At 45.2% G+C, this 19,564-nt stretch overlaps 2 protein-coding genes across 3 annotated transcripts; both read left to right on the plus strand.

The window, feature by feature from the left end:
* Positions 1 to 5,806: 5,806 nt before the first annotated feature.
* ANKRD65 (ankyrin repeat domain 65) lies at positions 5,807 to 10,748 on the plus strand. 2 transcript variants are annotated; one of them, XM_006263012.4, is made up of 5 exons: positions 5,807 to 6,204; positions 6,342 to 6,528; positions 7,710 to 7,929; positions 8,044 to 8,593; positions 9,545 to 10,748. In XM_006263012.4, exons 2-5 carry the CDS (start codon positions 6,522 to 6,524, stop codon positions 9,980 to 9,982), a joined length of 1,215 nt encoding a protein of 404 aa, XP_006263074.3. In that variant the 5' UTR covers positions 5,807 to 6,204; positions 6,342 to 6,521; the 3' UTR covers positions 9,983 to 10,748. The 2 variants fall into 2 exon arrangements, with proteins under 2 accessions (XP_006263074.3, XP_019349591.2); XM_019494046.2 differs by having other exon boundaries at positions 6,346 to 6,528.
* A 4,970-nt stretch (positions 10,749 to 15,718) lies between these two features.
* MRPL20 (mitochondrial ribosomal protein L20) lies at positions 15,719 to 19,531 on the plus strand. Its single transcript, XM_006263013.4, has 4 exons — positions 15,719 to 15,841; positions 16,543 to 16,653; positions 17,161 to 17,238; positions 19,088 to 19,531. The coding sequence occupies exons 1-4, from the start codon at positions 15,755 to 15,757 to the stop codon at positions 19,259 to 19,261; spliced, it is 450 nt and encodes a 149-aa protein (XP_006263075.3). The 5' UTR covers positions 15,719 to 15,754; the 3' UTR covers positions 19,262 to 19,531.
* Positions 19,532 to 19,564: the final 33 nt, after the last annotated feature.

A 19,564-nucleotide genomic window follows, 5' to 3' on the forward strand; every position in this document is an offset into this window, starting at 1 on the left:
CTGTTTGCTGGTGCCTGGAAATGTTACTCTACAGCTCAGGGCAAGAAATGAGGAGAAGCAATAATTGGCAGCATCCTCAGTGGGTGCAAATCAGCGCAGTTCCCCTGATGTCTGCGGAGCTGTGCTGATGCTGCCGAGCTGAATATAGCCCCTTCATTCAAGCAACAGTGCATGGGATTGCAAGCAGGCACCATGGGGTGAGTGCCCAGACTCTTGGGGAAAACACTTGAATCTTTCATCGTTGCACAGGGTCTTGTGTCTCCGGACAGTGCGTGACCTCAGGGGTCTTTGCTGCCACCATCTTCCAAGGACCAAGTCCCAGTCATCCTTAGCCAGTCCTGACTCTCATCCAGACACAGTTTTACCTACAGCAGTGGTTCTCAACCTTTTTTAGACTCAAGGCACCCCTCAACAGACGGGAGAAAATGCCACCTCTTAGTTGTCACTTGGTTTTTGACTACAGAGAAATAATAAAGCAATATAAAAAAACTCAGATCACAACAGCTGAGAAAGGTTTTAACACTATAAAAACCTTCTTTTGCATCCTGTTGAAACACTATAAAACGCTATAAAAACCTTGCACATGTGTCGTGTACAAATGCCCATAGATTTCTATTTGAAGTCTCTGGGTTTATCTCGTGAATCCTGTGTGCACACCTAACAGTGCTAACATTGGGTGACACCCTGAAGCACCCTTGAAAAGACCTCAAGGCACCCCAGGCTGCTGCATTACCCTGGTTGAGGATTACTGGCCTATAATTATACCCAGGGTGCAAATTAAGAGGGAGCTTGGGGGGGGGGAATGAGCCCCCCAATAAGAGATGAGAGCCCCCCTGTAAGATCTGAAAATCATAACCTGAGGGAGTCTCCAATTGGATTGCTCCTTCACTTAGGTGGACTTGTTAATCAATGAACCAGTTTAATTTTTATTGCAGACTCCCCCAAGAGTCAAAGTGTAGTTCGGACCCTGGTTATGCCATGAAGGTGGACCTCATGCCATTCTTGCCTTTCCTTTGCACAGGTATAAGTGACCACGAAGGACATAGTAATGGAGATGCACACCTGTTGTGCAAGTCTGGAGGGGCAGCATGCCAGCTCTTGCAGCCGCGATGAGTGACTCTGAAGTGTACATTGGCTGAGTTTCAGCTGTCCATATCCCTGTGTGGGTCCCCATGCAATAATCTTCCGTGTGCGCTGGGAAGTAGAACAGGCACCTGTCGCTGCTATGCAAACATAAGCCCTAGACGTTGGCTCATGTCCCATCAATGCAATAATTTCCGATCAAGCATTCAGATCCCCAAGAGGGAGCTGTGGGAATGCAGATTTTGGCTCCCTTGGCAGTTTGGAGGGGAAAAGCACCTGGAGCCTCCTCAGAAACATCCAGATTTTCTGGGTGGGCCAAACTGCAAGGGAAGTCTTATGATTTCATCACAGGCCTTGTGACATTCGATTTCTTTCCCCTGCGTCCTTGTATCTTGAGCCCTGTGAGTTCACGAGATACATCATTCTAGTTTCTAAAAAGAGGACTCTTGTATCCCTGCCCCTTGTAATTGCAGAGAAACATTTGGGGACATTTCCCAGTCAGCCCATAAAGGTTCGAAAGCCAGCAACATGTAGGATATTTTGAAATTCTCGTGATCGTTAAGTCCTGATCTGGGAGTGGGGGGTCCAGAATCATGACTTCTGAATACCTGAGGTGGTGATGCTGAAAAAAGGCTGGAAGGACAGCCTATGCCAAGATACTTCTTGTTCTCAGTGGAACTAGGAAGTAGAAAGGTGTAGGGGAAAAAGTCTGAGATAGTAAATGTTCCGCTTGCATTTTTGGTGGTCTTCTTCTCAAGCATTTTGGCCATTCATATTTAAACCCTCAATGGCTGTCTTTAATTGGCTACCGGGTAGAGTATAGTTGTATAGGGTATATAGGGGATGATCTAGTTGGGGCTGGTCCTGCTTTGAGCAGAGGACTGGCCTAGCTGACCTCCTGAGGTCCCTTGCAACCCTCACTTTTTTTAATTCTATGACTGTAGGGCCCCAATAGTGGAAACACTTAGACATGTGTCACATGTGAGTGATGCACTGGAAAAACAGCGGGGTTACTACTCATGTCTATAGCTGTTTGCAGGGTGGGGCTCCATTCTGGATCTGAATGAGTGGCTTAAGGCTTTTGTGCCAAGGGACATTGGCCAGAATAATCATTCCAGAAGAGCTTCCTGCATGTATATCTCACTGAAATAATACATGAACTTACTTATTCTGGAGGGAAATCATTTGTACTCCAGAACAGGGGCCCATGCAGGAAGCTTTTGCAGATGAACTGCCACGAAATATCTTATTCTATTGCTGTTATTCTGGGCAATTCCTCTACGTAGGCAAGCTCTCAGAAGGGAAGTGTTCTGTGCCCATCGCCACTCCACTGACTCGGAAAATTTCTCTGATGAGTATACACCGGAGAAACACTTTTTCCTGCAAACCTGAAGGAGGGAACAAAGATGAAACGCTGAAGGGTAGCAGGGCAGATCCTCGGGGGTGTGAATCTGCAGAGCTTTATTCGTTTAAATGCAGCTTTACAAAACTACACCAAGGAATTAACAAGTCCCATTGAGTAATATAAAGCCATGAGCCTGGTTTGGCTGGGAAGTTACATGGGGATCACAGATTCACAGACATTAGGGATGGAAGGGACCTCGTGAGATCATCTGGTCCAGCCGCCTGCCCCAGGGGCGGGAAGTCAGCAGGGGTCAGAGGACCCCAGCAATGAGACTATATTGGAAGCTGATTCAAAGTGATATGAGGGGGGCTTAGTTATTCTGATCCTTTTGTGTTTCAGTCCCAAAAAAACACAGGGGGGGCCTTCCCCTTTCTCCCTCTCCCCTGCTTTTCCTATGACTGGCCCTGCAGTCCCTGAAGTTGCTAAACGGCCAGTGAGGAAAGAAAAAAACACAAGAAAAAGTGAGGTTATTTCTCAACCTGCAACAGTGACTTCGGGTGAGCTGGGTCAGATCTTCAGCTGCTCCTTGTCATGCATTTGTTTCGGCAAAGCTACTTGGATTTTCCCCCAGATGAAAGTCTGTTCCCTGAGATCCTCTGGCACTGGCCTCACAGGTGCAAATTAAGCACGCAGCGTTAAAATCAATGCAAATAAGTAATATTGACTTTGTTTCAAAGGCTGACACATTCTGTGACCGTGCTCCCAGCTAAGCCTGCTAGCATCTCAAATGAGTTTGGCAGAATTGCAAAGAGGATGACTGCACGTGTGTTTCCTAAAGGGTTAAAGGTTTCTTGGCTGACAAGGGCAATCATGAATGTAGATAAACCAGCCGGGCATAAATTAAGGAACACAGTATTCAAGGCTGAGCGATTCCATCTAGCTCATTAACATTCTCAGGAGGTTTTCTTAGGCAGAGAGGCCCCTTTTACCTTTGCCAACCTATGAGGCCAATAACCTGTAATCCTGCCACCAAAAACAAAAACCCAGCACACGCAGTGAGTGGCTGCAAAAAGCACAGAATGGAGAGGCAGCGTATGCTCAGCTGACGGATGGTGATAGAAGGGTTTATTTCACAGTAGTCAGCTGACATTCAGGCTTGTGATGTTCTTTTTATTATTATGATTAGGATAATAACTCCCAGCTGCTGTCAAGAGACATGTCATTGGTTTTAAAATTGCAGGCCTTACCTGCTTCTAAGAATACCTGCATCTGATTATTTTTTTCAGTCTAACAAACAGTTCCCACTGATGCTGGTCGGCTGCTTGTTTCCATCTCTTTCAGCTGGGATGGGCAGAGTCAGATTTTGACAAAGGAAGAACCAAAGCACTACATTTTCCCCCTGCACATGCACTGGCCCTGACTTACATCCTCCAAAGGCACATATGTCTGATACACATTTCTCTGTGTGCTGACTGCTTAGCTAATCACTTTGTGGTGAGGCCTCAAGTCTTCCTTGCATTTGTAGAATAAGCTCCCTCCTGTTTGCCCCTGGACTGCTACTGCCTCACTTCTGATACTATTAATACTGAAGTTATTGTGCTTGGCTTCCTAATATTGTCAGAGGATATTTAGGGTGGGATTCTCTGGTGTACCTGCTTCCCCCCCATACCAGCTGGGAAGAGATGGCCAGTGTTAAAATGCAGAATACTTGGGATTAGTTTTTACTAACGGCTATAACATTTTTGCCAGTACTACAGTATTGTACAGTCTGCAATACCTGATCCAGTCTGCCTCAGTAAACCAATAAAACTGGGTCTTACTCATGAAGTCTGCCTCTCCTATAAATATTAGGCCCCTATTTCTACTGGTTGACCTCCTGGGGGCTCTTGTATTCCAAAAACATAGATAGCACAGGCTTCCCTTGCTCCCAAAAGCATCTTGGTTCACTCATGTGGTCTCAGATAAAACCAGAGCAATTTCCCCAAATGCAGTAGTTACTCCAGGTTTTCCTGAGACTCAGATTTAACCCACGGAGGTCTGAGAGTTGTATTTCTTGACCACAGTTCCGCATGGAAGAAAATAATTATTCTTCTAGTCATCAAACTATCACCCCAAAGCTCAGAAATAGTCTGCAAAGTTCACCAACTCCAGACACAAGCAGGTTGCCCTGGATAGGGAACAATTTCTCCAGTCTTTGTAGCTACAGCACCATCTTGTGGGGTTTTATGATTCATACCTTGATTTTTGGGAGGTTTTTTGCAGCCACCTCTTCCTGCCATTCTAGCAATTCTTATGCAGCACTGAGCTTTCAAAGCCTCTGAAAACCTGGGGGGAGATGCTGACTTACACAAAGGCCTTGTTGTAGTGCATGAAATCATCTCTAGGTCCGTGTAGCCCCAGCAGCACAGAGCCCAGCACAGACAAACCGCTGCCAAATTGGCATGGCTCTCTAGGTGGATTTTGCAGCCCATACTTAGTTCTGTATGGCTGCTGGCAGCTCCCAAGCCAGCTAGCGTGAGGGTGGCTAGGGTATGTCCATAGGAATTGTGCTAGGTGGAAATAAGCATGCGCTAAGGGAAGCTGGAGGCAGAGGGCAGATGCCCGTTTTTCCTTGCCACCTGCCGTCTAGGAGAGAATCAGCACATGGCAATTTCTTACACTAAGATCATTCTAGTGGCTGGTCTCCCTCATAAGCATTGGAGCTTGCTTTTGTTCTTACGATCACCACAAATTATGGATGTCTCTCTCTGAACCTCGTGGCTTGCACCTTGCCAGCCTAAACACCCCGTGCAGTTTCATCAGATACAGGAGTCTTCTTCCCTTCCTTGCTTTGCAGTGGGGCTTTCCGGGCTGTTAAACAGCTGCTGTGTTCCCCCCAGAAGTAGTTTCCTTTCAGTGACAGATTCATCCAGGGTCTGCATTCACTGAATACCCACAATTTTGGTCAATAGGAGATGTAGGTGCCCCTGGAAATGTGACCTATTTTTTTCATGAGAATTTTGTAAAAGGTCTTAGGATTGTTCAGGCTAAAAAGCACCAGAAAGCAAAGTTATTTCATAGACATTAGGGGCTGGAAGGGACCTCATGAGATCATTTGGTCCGGTCCTAACACCCCACGCCCTCCGCCATAGGCAGGAAGTCAGCTGGGATCAAGTGACTCCAGCAAGAAATATAAATATAAATTTCCCCATTCTTTGTATAGGAATATGAGCAAAATTTCAGGAGAGCAATACTGTATGCTGAACTAAACAACTACTTGACCCTGTTTGGAAGATCAGAGGTTGAGCCACTGCCTAGTAATAGCCAGTTATCATGTAACTGGAGGAGTCTCAGGCAGGGGAACATGTTGGTGCTTGTCCGAAAGTTTGCAGTTTAAAAAGAGTATCAGAGACAGCTTTTGTTTAACTGCCTGGGTAGATCTGGAGTGAAGTTAAGTGTCATTCCTACTTTCTGAGCAGCTGACTCGCAGCTTGCTGATGAACTGGATTTTATAGTTGTTTGCTTGGCAAGAGACTTAGTTAAAGATGAGGCGAGCAATGGCTGTGTGACACTGACCCAGAGACGCCCATTGTACGGTGGAATGCAGGCAGCGCCGCTGAACGGTGACATACCTGCGGGAAACCAACATTATCCTATTAACCACCAGCAGCCAGATCCTCCTCCAGAGTCACTGAGTAAACAGCACCTGGCACCTCACAACGGGCAGATCACTAAGAGGACAGTGCTGTCATCAAAGCCTACGTGCTTTAAGCCTAACCAGACCGGACAGGCTCAAGGTGAGAGTGACTGACCCTTTCCACTGGCAGTCTTGTGCATCTCAAATCTGCTTGAATGATCTGAGGGCTCCCTAGCCTTGCCCCTCTCCAGCTTCTTCCCTGCTTGGCCTAATTTTCTCTGTTTAATTTCCCTCCAGCTAGCAGGCACACAGGAACAACCCTCCAGCAGCTCGCAAACTCTGCCATCCCGGATGAACAAACCAGCGCGCGAAGCCTGGCACTCAGAAACATCCCCGCAGCCATCAAGCAGTGGGTACGCTCACACCCGGGAGCTTTCCTCTGCTAGATGAAGAAACACACGTGACTGCGAAAGGAAAATGAGCGGTAAGGAAAGTTATTGTTGCGACAGTCTTCCATGAAGTTAGATGAGATTTACTTGATTTTAATCATGGTGTGTGTCTCAAATGGTATCTCCTTACTCTGTTAGTAGCCAGAAATCCTCAGGGCCGGCCTGCGATATTCCTTATGGAGGAACAATACCTCCACGAGCAGTGAGCTCAGCCCCTTTGGGGAACAAAGGGCTTGTTGTTTGATCATCCTTTTTCATTTGGACTCGGGGCAGCAGATCCCTTATTAGAATACTGCTTTGCACACACAAGTGCAGCTGGTCTTGTCATTGTGCTGCTGAGGGGATAGTGTTTGAATGCCCTCCCATTGTTTTATAGTTAATAGGCATGGAGCTAAAGAATGATGTGTCTGTAAACCTACTGCAACCTGCAGACACATCTTCACAGCAAACTTACTGTGGCAGGCAACAGTGCCTTCAAGCCCAATGTGCTGCTCCAAACTGGAAGCAGCGTAGCTGCTTTTGTGGAGTATTGCACCCTTGATGATGCCTGCCCGCAAATGCCAGCAAATCTTGCTATGCTGCTTCTGATTCAGGAGGCCGTCTTATCTGAAGCAGCATGATGTCTGAGGACCTGGCAGCCTCACATCATCAGGCTGTGGTGTGTACATGTCCTGCATCTCCCAACATGGCTAGAAACATAGATTTACGTTATGATACTTTAGTGAATTATTAACTGGGACCATGTCAACCTACAGCAGGTGGAAGTTTAAAAGTTCATGGAGGGCTTGTGAAAGAGGACAGAGTAACAGGCCTGCAAGCCACAACCCAGAGCAGATACAAGGGGAACCGACCACCCCACCAGCCCATCACTGCTGTTCTGAAAGGTGTTTCCTGTACACTGAGGATAAACTGTCCATATAATCCTTCATATCTCTGCTAAGGCTACCAAAAAAGAGCCTAATCTGTGACTTTTAGGATTGAGAAAAGGCTGAGCACCAAACATGGAATGAGAACACCTAATCTGTTTCAAAGAGGCTAACAAATAGCGATGGTTTGGGGGCACAATTAGATTCAAAGTTGTGCAATAGAGACTCTATAACCTGTTCCTAATGCCCTTAACTCTTGTAATGCCCTCATCTGGTGATGAGGAAAAAATAATAAATGAAATTAGTATACATCTGGTTATTTCTTTCTTGTAAAAAAACAACAAAAAAAGAAATGAGACCAGACGCCGAGCTCTTGAGGAGGTGGATGGAGCTGAGCGAGGAGGTGACGCTGGAAGAAGATGCAACGGAGAACCATTCCACATCGGTTAGGCAGATGGAGAATAACACATCATCAGCCTGTGTGTGGAGGGATCTGCACCTGGCTGCTTGGAATGGTAACACACTTCTGGTGAAGCAGCTGCTGAAGCGGGGGGCAATGATGGAGAGCAGGTGAGCACCTGTTGGCCGATAGCTGCTGTATTATTTCAGGCTTGTCTTGCTTGTTCTCTGCCTGTCGCTCTCTGACGTAAACACCTTGAGTTTTCCTTGCTTCAACCCACCTAGAGACCAAAATGGATGGACGCCCTTACACGGTGCCGCACTGAACGGATACCTCAGCATGGTTAAATTCCTCGTGCAGCGTGGAGCTGCAGTCCATGCCATGGATCAATCACGCTACACACCGCTGCACCATGCTAGCTGGAATGGCCATACCCAAGTGACCGAGTTCCTCCTGGCTCGAGGAGCCTCAGCAACAGCAGGGACCATAGCGGGCCTGACCCCACTTCACTGCGCAGCAGCCAGTGGTCACACCCTCATTGTGCAGTTGCTGCTACAGCAAGGCACAGATCCTGCCAGTAGGGACACGAATGGGTGGACAGCACTGCACTGGGCGACTGTGAGCAGCCATCTGCATGTCATGGACTTGCTGATGTGCCACGGCCTCTCCCCAGACCTGGGCAGTGATGGAGGCATCACAGCATTGCACGTGGCAGCAGAGACTGGAAGAAGTGACGTTGTAAGGTTCTTGCTTGCAAAGGGGGCCAATATCGATGTCAAGGATGGGCTGGGGAGAACAGCACTTGCCATTGCTGCAGACAACGGTGATCAAGAGGTAGGTCTGTAACATGGTGATACTTCATTATCCATTGATCAGGGCCAGCGAGATAGGAAAGATGGCCACCAGATTCTCTCCAGCCAGCTTCTTCAGTTAGAGTGGTCTGAGATGAACAATGATGCTGATTTACTCAGTTGTTCGTAGGACAAGCCTGGCTGATATTCTCAGCTGTGGACCATGGATGCTGTTTATAGCTTCCAGATACATACAGCTTTTCCTGTTGATTGTCCTCTGTCTTCTGATGTGCCTCAGCATGGAAAAAATGAACCTGAATTAATACAAGGTTACTTTGACTGGTTGGCTGTTTGTATAGAACTAGATAACTTCTGGCATGTGAACACCTAGTGTGTGCTCATGAGGTCTCTCTGCAGGGACAGTAAATGAGTCGGGGATTTCCTCCCTCAATGATCAGGACACAGGCGGGAATTCAGATGGTGGGTTTGAGATACAACAATGGAAGAGAGGAGTAAGGAAGAATTTTCTCACTAGGCGGGTGGTAAAACACTGGAACAGGCTACCCAGAGAGGTGGTGGAAGCTCCATCCTTGGAGGTTTTCAAAACCCAGCTAGACAAAGCTTTGGCTGGGATGATCTAGTTGGGGATGGCCTTGCTTTGAGCAGGGGGTGGATGTGACCTCCTGAGGGCCCTTCCAACCCTAACTTTCTATGATTCTAGAAAGTCAATTTTTATGATTTTATGAATGAAATAGCTAATGCAGACTTAAAATTAAACTAATGAATCAGGAAAAATTGTCTCTGCATAGAAGTTTTCACTAATAAAAATTAATCTACCGTGCTCTGCCCCTTTGAGAACTTCTCAGAGTAGCAGACTGCTAAAATGCTTACATGCTTAAACTGAAATCCTGGCCCTACTGTCACTGATTCAGTGGGACCCATTCCTTTGTGGGCTGCCACAACATGAACTCACTTTTTCTTTCCTCTTCCCCAGATTACAGGAGTGTTGCTGAAAGGCAAAGCCAATGTGCACCTGAAGGACCACTATGGCTGCACAGCTCTCCACAAAGCAGCAGCTGGAGGATACCTAGCCATAGTGCACCTCTTGGTTAAGGAAGGAGCTGGTGTCAATGCTAAGGATGGTTTGAATCTGACCCCACTTCACAGAGCTGCCTACTATGGGCAAAGCGAGGAAGCCAGTTATCTCCTGGAGCATGGAGCTGACATCAATGCTGCTGGCTGGCTAAGCAAAACCCCGCTGCACCTGGCTGTGGAAAAGAATCATCTCCCTTTAGTGCAGCTGTTGCTGGGGAAGGGGGCTAGTTTCTCCCTGAGAACTTGCTGGAGTAAAACAGCAAAGGATCTAGCATTGCCAGGGACATTTCCTGGAGATTCGCCATCTGCTTCAGAGAAGCTGGCAGGTGTGAGCTGAACCAGCCTCCAGCCCAAATGCAGTAAGCTCAGCCTGACAGAAGAGAGAACAATTTTAACCTCCTGTTTTGTCTGACACCGTTGTGTCAAGGAAACATCAGATTATCCCAGCACTCCAGTACTAAAAGATAAAATTTGGCATTGCAAAGGAGCCCCAAAATGGCTGTGATACATATTTACAGGTAAATTACACCAACTTTAAGGCACCTTTGTACGACTAGACTGCTGTTAGGGAGCCTTAGTGCAATCGATGAATCATGCTCTGATTTATTAAGGGGTTCTGTCTTTAACAATGTACCGCTGTAATATGCATTTAATACTATGGATGAGATTAAACCATTTACAGTGATGCATTTGCTATGAGAAAAGACAGCCAATGAACACCAATATGAATCCCAAGTCATAAAGAGAGGCAAAATGGAGAGGATGTAAGAGGTAGATTCTGGGGCCCAGAAAAGGATTGTGGGAGGAATAAAGCAATAGCAGAGCAGTGCCAGGTGGAGAAGTGTGATCAGACACATAGGCCAGGCAACGAGACTGAGCAAGACCATCCTTAAAATGCTTGCTGTCACGTGGCAGTAGGCATTGTAACTGCCTGAAAATCCTACTGGTTTAGTTTTGTTGGAGAAGAAAGAGCAAATCATCAGACAAAGACTATTTCCAACCCAGGCACCCTCCTTTCCCTAGAACAGACCTTTGTATGTTAGAATGACGTGTTACTTTATTCAGTGGCTGGACATTTAATAAAACTGCTTTCAGAAAAGAAATACTGAGTCAACTGGCAAATTTTAGTGCTTCCTAGCCTATGCTACAGGCACTTGTATCAGAAAAGCTGTTATTAAGGTAATAACTACACCTGCTGCCTCCCCGTAGGGCAAGATTCTAAATAAAGACAGAATATCATTTGTTTCCAGAAAGAAAAATAGCTCCAATCTGCAAAATGCTCCTGAGTAGTCACTTCCCTGCCTGCAGTTAAGATCTGACACATCCATTTCAAAGAAAGACCTGGGACAAGAGAGAGAAATATGTCAACAGAAGTTAAATGAAAACAAGGTTGGGTCTCGGTTAGAGGTGGCTGAATAGTATTTGTCAAGCAATGGCAGTAAACCATATTTTGCATTGCTCAACGGCATAGCTTTCCTGAATAAGGTATCCGCTGAATAATACATGATCCAGACAATATTTTATTTGATGAATCATTTTATTCAGCTCTGTTCTCAGTCCCTCCTGTAGAGAATAAAACACGTTACAATAATTTTCACATCCATGGCCCCTTCTAGCCACTGGTGTCAAAGCACTTTGTTATTTACTTCTATTACTCATTTACAGAGCCCTTTCTGAGCATAGACTAAGGCACATTATTAACTCAACAAAAGCCTGGAGTCTCGGGCTCTGAGCCTACAGCTGGATCCCCCCCAGGCACATCCCTGCATCTAGATACCAGCCCTTGAAATCAGCAGAGATCTGTGGGGGTGCAGGGGTCTCCTACATGCAGATTGTACAACTGGGGTCTACAATGAGCACGGCAAGGCAAAAGACAATGGGTCAGGTGTGGAAAGAGAACAGGCAAAAGTGATTACAAGTGATTGTTAGAGGTGAATTAGTGGGGTACAGCAATCACAAAACATACTGTCAAGCCCTTTATATCCTTCCCAGAGCCTCTTTCGATGCAATAATTAATCTCCCCATAGAGCAAAATGAATTTAGCTGTACATTGCCAGGACAAAAGGAGCTAACCCTACTTCTCACCCCACCCCGGCCCCCCTGGGCTACCACTCTCAGCCCTGTAGGCAACTATGGTATTCCCAGGGAGCCTTCCCAGCCAGATTCTTATGGGGATTTCGATCTTCAGGGCGAACAAAAACCGACAATTTGATAAACAAACAGAATTTTTATTCAAATCTGGTATTTACACATTTCTCTCAAAAGTGAACCTACTTACATTTGAAATGATGAAGCCCGTTTCAAATTAAGATACCATCCTCTAGTAAAATCATTTACATTAAAAATATATATTCAAGCAATATGTGTTTGCTGCTGACATTTTAAAGCAAGACAACCCACTGAATTGATGGCAGTTACTTGATAAGGCTTTGTTGAAGTGGCAAACTAGTCTGACAGCACTAGGAGGAGGCAAGGAGAATATTTTCTCTCTTTCAGTTTAGCTGCTTCAGCTCAACTCTTTTTTCTTTCTTTCAATGTTTCAAATATGATTGGAAGTGAGAAAAGCAGGGAAGTTTTCCTCTTTCCAACTTAGGTCTGAGGCTCTAGTTCTATGAACTTGGAGAACGTGGTGGCGCAAAGGATCAGTTCAATTTATAAAATTCAAATCAAATTTCCTATGTTTACTAAATACATTAGTTAAATACAAAACACATTTTGGTAAGCAGACTCTCTTCTCTTAGCTATCCAGAACACAGTAGGTATTTTGTTTAATGAATAAAAAAAATCTCGAAATCCCATTTTTGTGTGTTCTTAATTGAATTCCCATGTCTTTCTAAATGTGGATTCTTCCAAATGACAAGTAAAAAAAAAAAAAAGCTTCTTTTAAGTAAGAATATGTCATCCCCCATTTTTAATACCATAAAATTGTGAAGCATAACAATCTGACTAGATGGCTGTTAGGCATTAAAAATGCTCAAATAAATATGCATACACACATACTATGCTGTCCTGATTAGCAAACAGACATACCAGATTTATTGTAGAGGCTATATTTAGTTGCAAATCAATAGCTGTCTTCCAAATCAAGACAACCTTTCTGTCAGAAAATAATTAAAACATACAAATGCAACCTGAGATGAAGATTGTCAGTGTAATCAAGGTTTCTTCTTCGCTGGTTTACATTGTGAATAAAAATAGCGTTTTGAATCATGTGGATTTTAAATCAATCTGCCCTACCTGCCTTCCTTGCTTCTATCTGGACTGGCCTGCAGAGTCAATGCTGCCTCATTATCTTCCCTTTGCACAAGGGGGAAGCTGGGCTAGCAACAGCTAGCTGTTGACAAACAGGATAAAACCCTGCATGCTATCTTGAAAGGTTTTGGACTCAGAAAAGTTTGTAACTCCCAGACAGATCATTTCATTCATTCACTTCTCCCTATTCCCTACTTATAAAATCAGAACAAACATCACAACTGGAATAACTTTGCCCCTGGAATGCAGTTATTACCGGGGTAGAACGAGAACAGCTGGCAAGCAGAGGGCACGGCTGCGTGCAGTGTGTGTATAGGAGAGAAGAAGAAATATTGTTGGGCACCGAGGCAAAAACCTTCTCTGGGTACCCGCTAATACAGTGCATACCTAAAGCGCAAAGTCTCTATCGATAACATGAGGTACATCTAAACTATATGTATATACACACATATACATACATACATATATAATATATGTGACACCTACACCTATTGCACCATTTTATTATTACAATTATTATTTCTAATGTCCAAATCAAATTAACCGTGTCTTTAAATATCCATGGGTCATTTAGCTTCAACCAGGCCAGTATCCTACCTCCCAGACTAGTAGGCCTGGGAACTCAGACACTCCCTATATCCAGGCAGGCATCTTGTGTGCAGGTTTGGGCCTGGGAGTTCAGACACCCCCAGCCTAACTGGAACAGTCAGGGCTAAATCACCCCTGGGAGAGTTTCTCCTGAGAGAGCAAATGGCTGTACATGCTTCTCAGCCTCTTGAAGGCTCAGATCAAGCGTGGTGACTTCTTAACAAGGCAGAGGAAATACCATGTATCCGTGTCCAAGAAGGCAGTCTTCCTGAACCACTTTGCGGGAGAACTGCTCTTCTCGTTCAGTACCTGCCAAGGCACAGCGTCTTTAAGCCCAGTTGATGGATATGGGAGTCTCCTCCCTTGCTTGCTCCGAGGGCCTTATGGCTAAGGGCAAGCAAAACTCGGGGGCATCTGAACCCCAAGCTTCCGGACTTGGGCCTGCACGTAGGACACCCACCAAAGGTTTTGGAAACATCATGAAGCCCCAGCGTGGGTGGAGGATGTTTGCCAGTAGTAGGGCCACTTATGGTTCTGGACTCCTGGATTTGGAATTAGTTTCGGTTAATTTGACCTTGGATACAAATTTAAAAAAAATATATAAATAAAAAAAGAGCCACCCCAGCTTCTCCAAGGATGATGACTAGAGGTCGTCTTTCAAATGTCCGAGTCCACCCACGGCACCCCTGCAAGGGTGGCTGCCTCCTGCTTTAGTGGGACCCTGCTGCCTCCCTGCTTCGTGGCACAGGAGACTGGGCAGCATGGACCGACGCCCGACACAGTCGAGGGCAACCCTTGTGTGACGATTTTATGCGCAGGCCTGTATCTCCCCCCACCGAGCCCATGCGCGGATTTAGGATTTTGAAAAGCGGGGCATGCATCCTCGCATAGACACCAACCCGTCTTTTTCTCCAGCTGAAGAGAAACTTGATGGCTTACAAATATGCTAGTGAGGCAGCACTCTACTATTCAGTTTTAAGATCAAAGCAAAAACAAATACAACTATTGGACCGCGTGCTAATTTGCTAGATTCTGCATGAAGTTAAAAAAAAAAAAAATCCACAAAAAAATAGGAGAACTGCTCTTCCGGTTCAGTACCCACCAAGGCACAGAGGCTTTAAGCCCAGTTGATAGAAATGGGGATCTCCTCCCTTGCTTGCTCCAAAGGCCTTATGGCTGAGGGCAGGCAAAACTTGGGGGCATCCAAACCCCAAGCCTCCGGGCTTGGGCCTGCACGTAGGATGCCCGCCAAAGGTTTTGGAAATATCTGAGGCCCCCAGCGTGGGTGGAGGATGTTCGCCAGTAGTAGGGCTGCTTATGGTTCTGGACTCTTGGATTTAGTTTTGGCTAATTGGGCCTGGGATACAAATTATATATATATAGAGAGAGAGAGAGAGAGATGTGTGTGTGTAGATAGATAGATAGATAGATAGATAGATGTTTGTACAACTAGATAGATAGATAGATAGATAGATAGATAGATAGATAGATAGATAGATAATGTCTGTACAACTAGATAGATAGATAGATAGATAGATAGATAGATAATGTCTGTACAACTAGATAGATAGATAGATAGATAGATAGATAGATAGATAGATAGATAGATAGATAGATAGATGTTTGTACAACTAGATAGATAGATAGATAGATAGATAGATAGATAGATAGATGTTTGTACAACTAGATAGATAGATAGATAGATAGATAGATAGATAGATAGATAGATAGATAGATAGATAGATAGATAGATAGATAGATGTTTGTACAACTAGATAGATAGATAGATAGATAGATAGATAGATAGATAGATAGATAGATAGATAGTCTGTAGACCCTGCGCATCCAAACTGGGCAGTCCCGCGGATTGTGCCCTTCTCGCACGCCCCAGCTCTCTGTGCCTGGCCTTTGGTGCGGGATTTCGGGCCTTTTGCCCAAGGTCAGGGTGGGTGGGGGGTCCGGACTTGGTCACTGGAGGCAGGGGGTGTCTGCACGGCTGGGCGCGCCGGGGAGGTGGGACGCTGGCCTGGTGGACGCTCAGCGCCCCGTATGTCAAGGCACGGTTGGTTTGATTTGGGCACTGGAAATCATCATTGCGATGATAATAAAGCGGTGCAACCGGGGCAGGCGCGCACCGCCGGGGAGGGGGGGTTCCCCGCTCCCAGTGACGCAGCGCTGGGGACTCCGCCCCGGGCCGGGCTGGGCCGGGCGGTGGCGGGAGCCGGACCCACGTGCTCGGAGGGCGGCGCCGGGGGCTGCAGCGGCCGACATGGTTTTCCTGAGCCTGCAGCGCTGGATCCGGTGCCGAGCCACGGAGCGGCGCTGGCGGGTGCTGGAGGAGCTCCAGTATGCCCGGGTGAGTGCGCCCCGCGCCCCCGCTGCCCCGAGCCCGAGGAGCAGCGCCCCGGAGCGCGACCGCTGCCGCAAAGACATGCACCGCCTGTTTGACCTTCCTCGTGGCGGGGGATGGTTTCGTTAGGGGGGATCCCGCCGTGGGGTTGATGTGGTGGGGGTCCTTCCAGCCCCCCTGCCTTCCTGTGCTTGCTGGTGCTTGCTTCAGCCCACCATCAAGAGCAGGGGCTGCCCTAGACACCAGTAAACCCCTGGCTCCCTTACAGACCGGTAAAGCAGCAAAAGGAAACACTGGTGGTCTCGGGGTCACCCCATAAACATGCCTTTGGGTGCAGGTCTCCGAGGGGGTGTAGGGGCACTCAGTTGCGCAGGGAGCTGTACAGCTACGGGGTCGTGCTCCTGCTAATGGCCTTCCCTTTGGCCCGGCGGTTTGCAGGAATACATGCTGGCTCATTGTGCGTGACTGGTTTCTGCCTGTTTGAATTGTATGCCGCGTCTAAAATGGATCACGTTGGTGTGTGCTCTGCCACTGAGAAAATTGTGGTCCTTCGGAGACGAGCTGTCTCTCCCATCTATAAAGAGTTGTGTGGTGCTTGATGGCCAAAACTTGGCTCCCTGTAAAGTGGAAGCTGTTTGGAGAGCCTCATTATGAAATGCTCTACAGAAATGCAAAGGAGTATATATTTTTCGTGTTTTTTGCTTTAGCATTTTCGTGGAAGAAAAAACCGCTGCTATAGTTTGGCCATACGGAATATTCACAGAGCTTTTGTGAAGGCTACAAAGGCCAGAAAATTGAAGAAGAGATTCATGAGAACGGTAAGGACCCAAATATTAGATGTAAAACAACCTCCAGCCTGAAGGTCAGATGTGGCGTGCGGAGCCATGGGATGTGGCCCCCAGGGCTCACCATGGGTTGGGAAATTTGGCAGTGGGGAAATGGTGGCAATTAATACAGCCACCCTCCCCTGCTGCCAAAGCCTGGCCATGGCCTGTCGGGCCCAATGGGCAAAAAGGTTGAGCACCACTGATGCAAACAATAAAAGCAAGAGAAACTAGAGCTCAATTTGATATTGCCCTTGCTCTGGTTGGGGGATCCCAAAATGCTTCACGGTGCTGGTGAATAAGTGCTGAAAGCTCATGTACTTTGCCACCTGCAGCAATAGGAAACTTAAGAAATGTGTAGCTGTGAGAAGAAATTTTTGTCAGAACACGCTGTGTTCATTCGTTAACTCTGAGCAAATCCACATCTAGTTCTGTAACCAAAAATACTCTGTCAGCTGAAATGTTAACTTATTTATATCTATCGTTTGGGTTTTTTTAAAGCTCTGGATTACTAGGATCGAAGCAGCCTCTCTTGAACATGGTTTGAAGTATCCAGGTTTTATAAGCAATCTTGCTAAGGTAAGTTGCTGGCTGGAAAAATAATTGTACTGAGGTGTCTAGCCGTCCAAATGTCCTGTAAGGGTAAACTTACTTACACCCAGAAAGCCTCACAGTTTTGTTGAAGAACGGTTATTGATTCTTTTTCCTGATCACTTCAGTAACAGTCATGTTTTGTAATCACATCTATTTCTGCAGTGTTTTATCTCAGTAGGATAGAAGCATCAACAGACTTATATTCTACCTTTTCTCTGCCAAGTTTAAATAATCACCATTTTCATTTGTATTTAAAGGATCTTGTCAACGTAAGTCAGATAAACTTTCCTTACCCATGCATCCACTTCACTTGCTCAGATCGAGTAGCCTTCCTCTTGTATTAGTTTAAGAAGTCTGAAAAAAAATAGAACTTGGGTTAGTAAAAGCACATTTTAAATATCCAAATTGTCTTCTGATTGTTGTGGATTTCAGAGCATGGACAGTAAAATTCAATAGTCTCTTTCTCACGTCTACTCTTAATGCTGAGACACTTGTCTTTAAAAAAACAAACACAAAAATGGGAATTGTAAAATTGATTGCAGTGGAGTTGTAAAACTAGAATTGTTTTTATTGATTTTGTAAAAGCTTGTGTCCCTGCTCATTACTGCAGAGCACTATATATAGTATAGAGTAGTATACATAAGTGACAATGTCCTTCAGTATTTTCTCAAAGTTTTCCCCCCGCCCATTAGGACTTCCGAGTAGTTGCATAGAAACCTTAAAAGTAGTCTCTTGATAAGTTAATTCACATACCCTCAAAGTTATCTAACAGTAAAGTTTTAACCAACTTATGCTAATACTTCCTCTTGTGACACTTGGTAACTAAGAGAATAATGTATTCTGTCTGGAGACTTGGATTTCTCCCAAATGTCTTTCAATTTTTTCCCCTCTCATATCTCAGAACAGTGCATCTGTCAGTCCCTGGGTTAACTTATCCATAAGACCGTCCAGCCTGCATCTGGTTTCTGTAATATCTTGCCCTTAGATAATCTACCCATTGTTCCATGTGTGCTATAAACATGGCAGTTTATAGCACTGATCCTGCAGTTCCTTCATTGCTACATGCCTTTTAAGGGTCTGTTCTTGGGATGCAAAGCACTGCTATAAAAATCAGTGGGAATAAGCTGCTGTTTACCACCTCCTGAGATCAGGCCCCTAAAGGATAGCCAAGCTTTTAATTTTTTAAGGTGAAAATAAGTGGTATTACCAAAGAATGTTACAGAGTCTGAAAAGCTATGCAAACATAATTGACACACAGGATTTGGAATTGAAAACTGAATTTTCTCCTTAAATCTGCATCAGACATCTAGTGGCATGCTAACTCAATCAACCTTCTGTGTCGTCTGCTGCTTCTCTAAAGCGGAGAGCGTACTTTATTCAAGGAGCTTGGAGTTTCTTGGCTGGGGTTTGGTACAGAAGTGCAAAATACTGTTCCAGTAAAAATTCTCATCTATTTTTGGAATCTAGTTATCTTTCTTTGCTAGAATTTGAAAACTAGAGCTTTCAAGATAACCTGTAGTTTTCCATGAAGGAAATGATTACAACTGTAGGTGCTGGGGTTTAGTGAAAAGGTTTTCTGCAAACTTGTGGATGCGGTATTTTAGATTACGTGATGCATCTTGGTACATATGTGATGATAAAGAATATTGCTGTTTTTATCGGATAACACTTTCCAGCTGAGAGATTAACAAAAAAGAACCATGTGTCTTGCGAAGAGCTCCAGATAGAAAACATGAAGCAAATTTTAATGCATCTTAAACACGCATTAAAATTTTTTTTAATTTTCTGTAATTAAAGTTTTCTCCTCTTAACTGATGATTGTACTTTCTTTCAGTGCCAGGTGGAACTGAACAGGAGAATGCTTGCTGATTTGGCTATTTATGAGCCAAAGACTTTCAAATCCTTAGCTGCTTTAGCCCAAAGGAGAAGACAAGAAGGCTTTCTTGATGCCCTTGGAGATGGAAAAGAACCAGAAGGAATATTTTCACGTCTCGTGCACCATTATTGATGTGACGGACATAATCTGCAGTTGCAGAGGTTTGTTCTAAGTAGGGACCTGCCTTGTAATGTACGTTTGCTCCCTAAGTACAAAAAGGAAACAAGACCCTTCTTAGGTCTGGGTGTCATTTTTCTGTTAGACTGATCCCAATGGGGCTTGGTAAAAATTGTCAACCAAACTCTGCATGGATAAATAATAAAACTTGTAAAAGTCATTTAAAAATGTAAACATTTCATTTTGTAACAGCCTAATAAAGATGTATTTGTTCTTTTTTTTTAATATTACAGAAGGCTTGGATGAGTTGCTGCTGAG

Source organism: Alligator mississippiensis, chromosome 13 (genome assembly GCF_030867095.1).
Source record: "Alligator mississippiensis isolate rAllMis1 chromosome 13, rAllMis1, whole genome shotgun sequence".
Classification (NCBI taxonomy): Eukaryota; Metazoa; Chordata; order Crocodylia; family Alligatoridae; genus Alligator; species Alligator mississippiensis.

Excerpts from the sequence above, each read along its gene's own strand:
- ANKRD65 (XM_006263012.4), top strand. Across the intron at positions 7,930-8,043 it reads GGGGCAATGATGGAGAGCAG|AGACCAAAATGGATGGACGC; the intron begins GTGAGCACCTGT and ends CAACCCACCTAG. Across the intron at positions 8,594-9,544 it reads CAGACAACGGTGATCAAGAG|ATTACAGGAGTGTTGCTGAA; the intron begins GTAGGTCTGTAA and ends CCTCTTCCCCAG.
- MRPL20 (XM_006263013.4), top strand. The coding sequence starts at position 15,755 with ATGGTTTTCCTGAGCCTGCAGCGCTGGATCCGGTGCCGAGCCACGGAG. Across the intron at positions 16,654-17,160 it reads AGAAGAGATTCATGAGAACG|CTCTGGATTACTAGGATCGA; the intron begins GTAAGGACCCAA and ends GTTTTTTTAAAG. Across the intron at positions 17,239-19,087 it reads TTATAAGCAATCTTGCTAAG|TGCCAGGTGGAACTGAACAG; the intron begins GTAAGTTGCTGG and ends ACTTTCTTTCAG.